Source organism: Eutrigla gurnardus (assembly GCF_963514095.1).
Source record: "Eutrigla gurnardus genome assembly, chromosome: 19".
NCBI lineage: Eukaryota > Metazoa > Chordata > Actinopteri > Perciformes > Triglidae > Eutrigla > Eutrigla gurnardus.
The window spans coordinates 18884314-18896351 of NC_139930.1; the positions used below are offsets into that span (position 1 = coordinate 18884314).

General features: G+C 43.0%; 1 protein-coding gene across 5 annotated transcripts in view; it reads right to left on the bottom strand.

The window, feature by feature from the left end:
- Positions 1 to 7152: 7152 nt before the first annotated feature.
- fibcd1b (fibrinogen C domain containing 1b) overlaps positions 7153 to 12038 on the bottom strand; it is a 90363-nt gene continuing 85477 nt past the window's right edge. For 2 of the 5 annotated variants that reach the window (XM_084035690.1, XM_084035686.1), the window contains 2 exons: positions 9365 to 10512; positions 7153 to 9316 (listed from right to left, as the gene is read on the bottom strand). In XM_084035690.1, coding sequence (XP_083891816.1) covers positions 10244 to 10512 — 269 coding nt within the window. In that variant the 3' untranslated portion in view covers positions 7153 to 9316; positions 9365 to 10243. Of the gene's footprint in view, positions 9317 to 9358; positions 10513 to 12038 lie in introns of all 5 variants that reach the window. The other 3 variants (XM_084035688.1, XM_084035689.1, XM_084035687.1) reach the window with 3 other exon arrangements.

Here is a 12038-nt window from a genome sequence, read left to right on the forward strand (position 1 = left end):
GAGTAGAAAAATAGATGGCGTTATTGCGGCAGACTGGATATTTTCTCCAACAGATGCCCTTTCTCTGCAGCGTAATCGTCGAGCCCCTTTGAGGGGATCACAAATCCCCGTCTGTGCTCCCGGCGGATCCCGTCCTAACACCATCAAACCATCTGACATGTAACCAAGGTGACACTTACATCAAGGAATATTAAGCCGAGGTCTCTGCGGCTCCGGCTGCAAAGAACTGGAACTCCATATAGAGGTGAAATATTAAAAGAACAACGATACTTACAAGGGAAAGGTTTAAGTCGAGCAGACACGCGGCTTTGCACAAAATATGTCATGCACAAATGCAGAAGGTGTTCATGGAGATGATGGGGAGCAGTTCTGGTTTACTGTGGATCATATCAAACTGGAGCTGCTGTGGTGTGTCCAGGTGTTCTCTGAGGACTGAAGCATCATCTAATACAGACAGGAAGGTTGAGGAGAAGAAGATAATGTGCATCGATTCAGAGAATAGAGAGAAACGGAAGATTAGGAATGTATTTCTAGTGATTTTGCTATAAAAGGGGAAGTCGCAAGTAAAGCCTTGCCATTATATGCTGGATATATAGCAGCTAGCAGCACAGGAGGTATGGAAATGTCACCCATTGGCTCGATACATGGCGGTAAAGGTCTTGCACTTAACTAGCCTATCGATTAGCCATTAGTTAATTCTGGATTAATTGATTCCATTAATAAAATGCCCATCACAAGTTGCAGCAGAGACAAAGAAAAACAGAAGATTTTCCACATTTAAGGAGTTGGAACCAGCTAATTTTGACTCCATCTCTCAATTAGTTGGTGGCGGTTTAGCTGGAATTCATGGTGTGCACATTAACAACAAAAACCCCCGACGGTGATGAGGTTTCACGGCATGAAAGAGAACCAATCCACTCCTGCAGCGCCTCCATCTCTACATTCTCCATCTGCACACTCCAAAAATGTGCCAAAAAAATGTGACTAAATATTTATCCGTTTGTAGCTTGCACGCTAAACTGAGTGGTTGCAACTGTGCCTCCGATGGTGGAAAGAAAAGGATGGCTGGGCAGATCCAAAAAAAAGTCAGAGAGGTTCACTTATGCAGGTAATCATTTTAGTTATGAGCACTGCAGATGCAAAAATAAAGGCTACTGCTGCACTACTGGTTGAAAGGGGGTTACATCAATGCACAAAGGAGTGTGATTAAATCAACCAATTGAATTTATGATGCAATTAATTGATATTACCATGAAAACTTAAGTAGTGGTCCTGACTGCTGTGAGAGCAGAAAGCTTGCCCTCTGAAGTCTGAAGTGCTCTACAGCTTATTAATTGTCATTTGTCAAAATATCAGCACGCTTTGCGAGGTCCTCCGACGCCACCAAGGCTGCCACTGAGTGGTCATTGCTCATTGTGTTGGCAATTCAGTTAGTTATCAGGCATGAAGAAATGAATGGGCATAATCATCTGTCGAAGCTACATTGTGTTTAAAGTGTTCTGCAGAAAAAAACCCAACCCTAATACTGTGAAGAACAGAACATTTAAAAAAAAATAGTCATATTTAGCAGACAAAATAACTATTCCGATCTACACCCTCTGCACAGTTTAACTATAACTATAAGTGTACAAATTTGGCAGTGATGAAATCAAATCAAAGTGCCTCTTTCACCATAATAAACTGACTGTCACTAAAAGGCCTTTGCACATCGGGGTGTGAAATAAACGTCATGGTTTTGAAATGTGTGACAGTTTATCAACAATAGAGTTTCTGAGGGAGGAGACCACCGCTGGCATCCATATCGATCCAGAGCAGCGTCTGGCAGTCTGTCTGAGGTAAACCGTTGTTTAACCAACGCTACTGTAAGCTATTTTATTGACTTTCCCTTTTTGAGAGTGAATTTGAGTTCCCTCTGGTATACAGTTAAGGCAGTGTCTTTGTCTAGGGCTTTTATTGTGAAAAGGTAGAAGGAATGGATCTGGTATGTGCTGCTTTTGTCAATATAGAAAGGATTGATAAAGTTTGTCGCCTTGGTTCACACCAGGGCGACCTCAGGTTCTGAAAAGTGAAGCCAACGCAAGAGTGCCTTCAGCTTGCATTCTCTCTATTCGCCATTAGGGGGCGACTCCTCTGGTTGCAAAAAGAAGTCAGATTGCATGGACGTCTATGATGAAATGACCCCTTCTGACTTGATCTATTACGTCAGTAAACATTGTAAACATGAGTTTACGGTCTCAATCTCTAGTTTCGAGTCTTCTTCAATCCAACATGACGCATATTTAATACATTATGGTCCCATTTACAGTAAACTAGATGATAATACAGGGTATGTTTTAGGGCGTGGCTACCTTGTGATTGACTGGCCACCACCTCGGCGTCAATACTATACTACCACACTACCATGCCACCATACTACAGTCTGTTTTGAGTCTGTCAATTGTGCCTTTATTTTCGCTGTTTTCTGCGATATCTCAGGAAAATAAAACTAGTTGAGAAAAAACAATCACTTTCAGCATAATATTCGCATTCCGAGTGAAAGTGCTCATGAAAAAAACAACAGTTGGAAAAAGAATATTGACGTGCGGATTAATCCTCCCCCCAAAACAAAACAAAACAAAACAAGAAAGGCCTCTAGTGTGAAAAAGGCCTTAAAGATGACAAATAGCAACATGCATTTGAGTTCAGTCTGAAAGACATCAGTCAAAAGATCAGACCTTGTGAAGCAGCAAACAGTAACAGTTCCATCTGACACTGGCGTCTCTGCAGCCGGGTGCCGATATAGAGATATAGTCAGCCCCCCCCCCCCCCCATGGGTGTTCACAAAGTAAAGCCAGGGCAACAACAGCACTGTGTTATTGGTGTCAGAGCTGCTGGATAGACGACATCAGATAAAGACTCGGGGAGGCGGCGAGGCTTTACCTCGCAGCAAAGAAAATACAGCCGTATATAGAGCAACAATCAGTGGACAGCAAGTCATCTCAATAGAGTGATGACATTGGTGTGTGTTTAGCGATTAGCTGATAGATTAGCAAAGCATAGCCCTTGTGCTCTGCCTGAACTAATACTCTATTTCAGTCAGGTGTTCATGTGGTTAGTTGGTTTGCAGTCATCTGTATGCGGACCCCGCCGGCACGCTGGAAAAAAAAAGGGATGCAGGGAAGGAATGCTAATGCCCCCGAAGCCAGAACCGTGTGGCAAAGGGTGGATCAGCCAACAAGCCTTCACACATAACAACAGAAGAAGAGCAGAGCATCTCTTCGTATTCTCTAGACCCCTTGATCTTCCAATTTATTTTTCTTTTCTGATTGAACGGGCAATTAAAAGCCTGACGTTTCTTATCTTCACGTCACTTTCTCGCCGAGGCTCGATCCGTACTCGCATTGGAGCTGGAGCCGAGAGTTGATCAGCTGAGCGCCTCGGGGAGTTAACAAGGAGATATCATGGATGAGTTGAGAAGAAGTGGGTAGCGTGCTGCAGGAGGGCGCCACCTTTCATCCTATTACACTTGATCCTGATCACAGGTGGGCCAGTATAATGGTTTTTTTCCAGTCTTTGGCGTTTTTGTAGGCCATAGAGTTGAAACGTTAAATACTTCCTGTGAGCTCCAGTGGCGTAAAACATACGACTCCTCTAGACTTTCCAAAATTTATGGGACTGAACGGACCGAAGTCTGGTCATATAAAGAATCATTTGAGGTGTTTATTCAGCATTTAACAGCCGCTCGCTTTCTAATCATTGGTTCTTCCCGGAAGTTAAAGTTGTAACTTTTGGAGAATATAAAACCTGGAAACGTAGAGATTAAAGTGGTGAATTCATGAGAATAAACACTTAATAAAAATACTTTAATATTCCCTGGGATATTTTATAATCCCAGAGAATATTTAAGTATTTTATATAAAGTCATAAATGTGCGAGCAAAAACTGCAAACTCATCACCATGTGGTCATATATATAAATATATATTTAATTTTTTGTGATACAATATTTCAAAACAGGCTAGTTACTTTAGTTTTAATGCATTTGAGGAGAATTATGTTTTTTTTTATTATTAATAAGTTGCTAGCCTTGCAAAAAACTTTTTTTCTTTGGACTAGAAAAGGAGTACATTTCATAGCCTGTAGCTACTTTTTTACTTTTACTTGAGTAGAGAAGTTTAATCAGTACTTTGACTCTTTGAACACAAGTATCTGTACTTCTACTTGAGTATAATATGTCCGTACGCTTGACACCTCTGATCACCTCATAAGACCTGTAACAGTAATATATATAATCAGAACCCCCGCTGCAGATCTCTGTATGAGCAGTTGGACTGGAATTTAAAACGACTCGAGATCGCAAATATGCAAACATGTTTACTGCCAACTCGGCACTTTGAAGAGGCTGAGGAGACGGCAGAGCCAGCGATCGCACATACTTTAATCTAGTGGGTTCTGCACAGATACTGACATCATCATTTGCTCTATTTAGAACTATGAATGAAGAGCCAGATCACATCATCCGCCCCCTTCATGCCTCGCACTCCTTCAAGGCAATTAGTAGACCGCCGGCTTGTCTTTCGGTCAAACACGGACACTTGATAATGTGATGAGGGGTCGAGCTGCATTGTGTAGCGTTGCAGGATTTCAGAACAGCAGGGCGTCTCGGGAAGGATGTGCATTAGAGATAATGTGGGTTCTCCTGCTAGAGTGGACACTTGTGATCCTGGATAGTCACTCAGGAATCATCTAATCATCAGCAAGTCTCCTCTCGTAGCTGGATTGTCCAAAACGTCACACGGACACAAGTGCTTTTTCCATGAAATGAGATGAAACCACTCATCTACGCTGTGGGAGCCGACGGGGAGGAATATGTTCCAGAGAGGATGTGGCTACACAACCAAAAGTATACAAGCCAGAGAGACTGTAAAAAGAGAGCAATGAAATCAGTCAAGAATAGCAGAATAATAGCGTTTCATACTTAGCCAGCAGTTTGTGAGCTTTTACAGAACAAACTAATGGATCATCTCTCACTATCCCTGTAGAGTTGAACCAATAATATGATATACAAGTAGCACGTAAAGCTACTGAACCAATTGTTGCTGGGAATACAAGACCGACTGGTGAAATTAATATCCAACATCAACTTCATCATAGGTGCACCTAACCGACACCAACACGCAATGCAGCAAGTGTGATGCTCGTTTTTGCTTTTCAGAGCAAACAAATAAAGGTCAAAGTCATGAAAAGCAAGAAAAAGAAAAGATGTTGCTACAGAAAGTTAGAGTAAACCTTTTGACATACAATTTTGTCCCATTAAATTTTGTTTTTTTAATAAATTACTTAATAAAAACACGACTAATGTGATTATTATTCATGTTATATAGCTTTATGGGGCTAAGTAAGCAATCAACTCTGCAAATGAACTCTTAATTGTTCTTAATGTTGATCAGATTGACTATAAATACAGAAATTCTGTTCCCAAATAATGTTGCAATATTACATTTCTCTAAAAACGACATCAAATGTTTTTTTTTAAATCTTTAATCATCAGATACCTCCTACAATATTTGAAAAAACATTTTGTTTTTTTAAGCTTTTTCTATATTTGGGTCTTAAAGGGTTAACATTGTTTTAACTACTATTTGTTAGGAACCCTGATTTCAGACGGAATGAGCAGCGAAAGTAATTCAAATGTTTATTACCTCTTAGAGCTAAAGCGAAGGAGAACAAAGCTTCAATCACTTGCTATAAAAAAGCAGGCCTCCTTATGTGCTTACTACTAAGACTCCTTAATTCTGATTGGCTGGTATTTGATTATAATGGGTGTAACCTGACACCTCTGACATGGGTTTATTGGCTGTTCTAAATGAATGCTCCAGTATTAAAGCTAGGAAACATGGGAGAAACCAGAGGAAGGTCGATTTTGAAAATGATCCAAGCAAGAAAAGAAAAAAAAAACATGGAAGCAAAGTCTTCTCACTTGATTAAAAAAAAAAAAAAAATACATCCAAGCCTTTAAACTGCATGAATCCCATTTAATTTAATTAACAATGATGTATAACGATGAACAAACGAGGGTTATCTCACTCCGCCTGTGTTTAATTAGGCGTCTGTATGCCTTAATAACTCATACGTAGTATAGTTCATGTGTTTCTACTCTCTAACATGCAGGATTCTACTGTATGTGATCACTACTGTATGTGTCAGTTTTACTGACAGCTGATTTGGATAAATCAATAATGAAATGGAAGAAAAATGCATTTGCTGCCTTCACATCATTCTGTTACTCCTACCATTGACATTTTTTTAATATCCCATGAGATTTTCTTTTACCCACGTTGAACATGAACAGGCTTCTTTTACCACAAATAGAAACATTTCAAACTTACGTTCCTCCGTCCACGTGGCAACGTATCAGCAAGGCATCTGTGGAAGTTAAGATGATGATTTCAGAAAAAAAGCTTATTAAAAGCTAATTAATTTCCTCCACTATCTCCACTGGCTTTATTTATTTATTTTTTAAATTCAAATACATTGCCATTTTCTAGGTAAGCAACGGTGCCGTTTAATCTTGTCCGGTGTAAGCAGCTCCTCGTGGGTAGATAACGCAGAAATAGGTCATCATCTAGTTTTTTGGGGATTTTTTTTACAGGTCTGTTGGAGTTCCAGAGACGCTTCTAGAAAGACATGTAAAGTGAAAATTCATGCACGTATTTATTTTTCTAATTATTCCATCACAACGTCTCGTTAAGGTCCTTAGGGTGATGATGCTGTTGATGGTTATTGTTGTTGTTTTTTGTTGTTGTTGTCATCTTATGGGTGTGTATTGATCGGGGCGGTTGGGGCGAAGATGCTAGCGGTAGCTTTCATTTGTTGTCATAGCAACGACAAACATCCGGTCAAGCAACGCGTTTACTTCCTCTATGACCTCCATTAAAAAAGTAGCAAATCTGTGACTTTATTAACAAGCAAATCTGTGACTTTTTTCCCTCAGAATATTGCCCGCCTCTCTCGGCTCTGTTTTTTTTTTTCTCTCTTTTTTTCCTACAGCGGCTCGTAGCTAAGGTCGCCGTTCTAACCAGCGGTACAATTCTATTAAATATCAGATCCGATGAATAAACCCAAACACCAACCACGCCAAGCATGAAAACCCCCCCACACACGCTTCAGGGTGTTCCCCATTTATAAAATGTGAATGTTTATTAAATGTCGACAAGAACATTGAAACACGGTATCAAGATTCAACAAAAACAATCTATAGTACTTCACCAAAAAGAAAAGAAAACAGAAAAACAGAGTTAGTTCTGCGCTGGGACCGAAGCGATGGGAGGAACGAGGGAGAGGGAGAGAGAGAGAGAGAGAGAGAGAGAGAGAGAGAGAGAGAGAGAGAGAGAGAGAGAAATAAAAACAAAAGAAGAAGCAGAGCGTTAAAGAGGCAGAGAGTTTAGGAGCTAAGGAGTGAGGGGGAATTGGCAGCAGAGGCTAAGGCAATTAAGGAGGTACACAGTAAGAAAGATAGAAGATTTGGGGACCAGGGGGATCGATGGGGGAGGGGGGGTAATGAGCGGGATAACTGGGGGACGATTAGAGCCTCTGATTTCACTCTTTTATCATCTCGAAACGTAGCGAGAGAGCGTCTGGAAAAGCATCCGCTCAACGAAAACACAGGGAGGCAAATAATACGTTACATTTAAATCAACATAGCATCAACGTATACAGTGAGCACCACATGGTGGGGGGTTGGGGGGGTTGGGGGTACGAGCGCAGTTCAACACAGTACCAGAAGTCGGTGTCCACTCTTAATGGGTTCACGATCACGATAAGTAGTAGTTCATTTATAATTATGTAAATCTCTCTGTTATCAACACAAACAGCAGGGGGAGGCAAGTTTCACATTAAGCATCACGTTACTTCAAAAAGTCCACAGAGAGACGCAGTCGACCTGCCACTCTGACACACACACACACACACACACACACACACACACACACACACACACACACACACACACACACACACACACACACACACACACATCCTCTGTCTAACACACACACACACACACAAACACACACACACACACACACTTGCATACGCTCTTGCACGCGACCTCATGCACCTCCAGCTTGTTTTAAATGTTGCCATGTCCTCTGACATCATCAAACACGTGTCCACACACACACACGGCTGCAATAGGAGGTCCATTCCTAGTGTCAGGAGGGGAAACCCCCCCCACAGCTGATCCAGAGTCAGAGGTATCCGGCCGCTCGGTGCTACACGTTCAAAAACTGTCTCCAGAGTGCGATGGGAGGACTCGGGGGGTCAGAAAGGTCGCGTCAAGTCCCAGCATGGCAGCTCATGTGCCAAGAGTTTTATAATCTCTCTCTCTCTCTCTATGTCTCCAGTTGTGCCTCGGGCGAAAATATTTCTATTTGTGCTGCGGATTTTGAATGAGCATGTGCTTTAGGGACAATCACATTCCTCCTCTTCACTCCCCCGACCTTCGGAGGAAAAAAGGTTCTGCAAATACTTTGATTTCTTTTTTTTTCATTCCTTCTAACAGGTGGATTCTGTGAAGTCCATGTGCTTGAGTATTCTTTGTGTTTCAGCATAATAAGAAAACAGCTTCACATGCTCTAAGTCATACACACTGTACAATAAAATCTACAGATATCTTTAAAGCTTTTAGTACATCCAAAAAAACTCCATAAAACAAACAAAAAAAAAGAAACAAAGTTGATTCACCAACTTAAAAAAACAAAATAAGAGACGGAAAATCAGGATTGCACTATTTTCTGCCCCACAGTTTGCATTGTTTTTTTTTTCTTCATCACATTTTTTGTTTGCTTTTTCTGTTATTCATATTTTTTTTAGGCAATTTTCGTTTTTTTTTTTGCCATAACACATTGTTCCTACTTAGAAGAAAAACATGGCGGTTGACAGCGTCGAATCGTATTTTACAGCAACTTTCTCACCCCTCCGCATGACTACACAAACTGTGTCACGCAAAACAAAAATAGAAAAGAATGAGAAAAACAAAAATACAAAACAGAGGACAAACCAAAGAGGTGGGAATGAGATGCAACATTTCCTCGACCGGGGGAAGCGATGACACGGTCTTTGATTTCCTCCGATCCATCGCTCTCCTTCAAACGGCTCTCGGCGCCTCTTTGCTCGCCGTCACACGATCGTACGTTACCGCCGTTGTTATTCACGTTAACTACGTCGATGGAGGGCGAAGGTTCGTGTTTAGTCTGCAGCTAAACATCGTAATCGGTCGAGACGCTCCGCTGAACTCAGGATCGGAAATGAATAATGTTTGAGAACTCTGTCTTTGTCTCGTCATACACACACACACACACACACACACACACACACACACACACACACACACACACACACACACACACACACACACACACACACACACACACACAAAGTGCTGGGTTACCATCTGTGAATGCTGCATCGCTTGGCCAGTACTCAGCTGGCAGGCAGATCAGACAAAGTGCCCAATATGCTCCCTAATGGCTCAAGTCAGATGAACGAGATCCTCCGTTGTCTCTTTTCTCATTTTTCTCTTTCAATCCATTTTGCACCTCCTCTTCTTCATCTTCCTCACACCCCTTTGATTCAGCCCCCCCTCCGGCTAATTTAACTCTTGTCAAATTGTTTCCTCGCTCTCTCCGTCTCCGTCTCCCTCTAATTATCCGAGGCCCGCCGCTTCCTCGCCGCTGGCCTGCCGGCTCTCGTTCACACGGATCGGTGGAAACGTGGTGCGCCGCCGCGGAAAGGAAGAGGAGGATTTTCAGACATTCACACCATTATACATCAGTGGGCAGCGAGACTGAGTGCCATGGCGGCACAGATGGGAGGTCAGAGGTGCACGTCAGGCGTGAACTACGGGTGTGCGGCCCTGCAGGCGATGCTCGGACTGAGGAAAAGCTAGCGCGGTGGACCGGAGCTCCGGCACGCGTTAATGTGAGCTGAGTGATTAAGAATAAGCATGGCGGTTATGTTATTTTTTTTTAAGAACGGGGGGAGTGATGGAGGAAGAGGAGCAAAAAGGGGAGCGAGACATCAGGAGGCAAACAGCAGAGTTAAATCAACTCAAATGTATGTTTTTAGTGAATAAACAATATCAAGACAAGTAACTCCGTCTAGCTGTCAGAAGTTGTGGTTTGTAATGTTTCCAAAAATTTTCTTTTTTTTTTTCTTCTTCTTCTTCCACCTCTTTGCCTTTTTTTTTCTCCTTTTGTCTTTTCTCATTTATTCTCCGTGTCTCCGCGGGTGGGTCGGATCTTCATCTCGGAGAACTTGAGCGAGTACTGCCAGCCGGTCCAGGAGGACCACTCGATGCCGTCGGCGTACGAGGTGTGCTGGCCGCGCAGGTACTGGCCGTTGAGGTTGGAGGTGTGGCAGTTGCGGTACCACCAGGCGCCGTGGTAGAAGGAGGCGCAGTTGTTCTCCGAGTGGTCGTTGTCCCGGTCTTTGGTGGTGAACTTCATCCCGTTGTGCTTCAGCAGAGCGTCACCTGGTGGCGGGAGAACACCAATGTGTCATACACATAAACACATAGGATAAGGATGTAAGTTTTATTTACAATAAATGGAACGAGCTCTCATAAACATCTATTAAAGCAAACGGCGATCCCATCTCCTTTGCTTCTTTGAATTTTAATTATTTCAGTAATTGTGGATATTAATAACAGATATTTGCTACGAGGAAACAGTAATTGGACACATCCACAAGTGATTAACTTCAAAATAGAAAACGGACCTTTCAATTAATTAACGTCAACAGACAGAGAGATATGATGGAATAAGAAATTAAAGCTCCACGGTTTTCCCTGAGCGTTGCTTTCTCATTAATTAAAAAGAGGAGGTCAAACCACTTTGTAATGTATTTGGAAAAGGTTCTGCTGTGACCTTTTTAACTCGAACTCCCCCCCCTCCCCTCCCCAATGATTCATCCTGTCAGTTAATCGACAGACATTTTGAAATGGACAAGAAACAGCACGGCAAAGGAACTTCGTCTGCTTGATTTGACGATTTCCCGTTGCATCGTTGTTAATCTTAAAGTTAATTTTGTGCCGAACTCGAGAAAAGTGGGCGTGATGGTCGTCATTTCCTGCAGCCTGTGATAAAACCCACACGGCGGAGTCCAATCACCTTTAGTGCCCTTAACTATAGTCACCGTGGCAACTCTGATCCACACAATCAGAACATATCAACACAGCCACACAAAGACTTCTCTCTAAAATCGATAACTGCTTTGCAAGCCGTCTCTGAGAGGCTTCCGGGGAGTAAAACGACCTCGCAGATGCTGCAGGACCCGAACTTCTCAGCAAATGGATGTTCAAACAGCTCATAATGTTCATTAAACTCGCCCTGCACGCTCTGTCCTTTTCCTTTCGTTCCAACAGCCGGCCTCACACTGTGACCGGGAGTGAATGGAAGGAGGGAGCTGAGAGCAGAATGACAGAAGCCGCTCGCCAGCAATCAGGTGACGGCTAACAGCTCGCCGGGGCATCAAACGACCCCCTTAATTGCTCGGGATGTGGCCACGCGGCTCCTTACCCTCTCGCTCTCCATTTGGCATCGCCATGGCAACAAAGATCTGACAGGCATGTCTTGTGTTGTGTTGCTACTCGACATTAGTAGAATGGAGACATCGGGGGAGAGGAGAGAAGAAGGAAAAGAAGAAGAAGCTCAATGGGCGTGGACAATGGGATGATGTCCAAGGGGTGAAGGAGAAAAAAAAAATCCCAGAAGCACTTAGAGGCTCATTTGCAACGCGGTGGATGTCACCTTGGCGGCTGCGAGGGGCCGACAGCCTCCTCCGATGTCTATTAACTTCCAGCTGCTCCCGGCCCAAATGAGCACCTGTCAGCTGATCTGAAAGCAGCCACAGCAGAGCACAATACTAGTAATAATAACAATACTCTGCCTGGAGGGGGAGGGGAGAGTGCCGGCATCCTGAGACAGCTTGAGTAATTTGAGTCCGGTCCAACAGGCGGACGAGTCAAGCTGAGGTCACGAGGACTCGGCACCTTGCGGG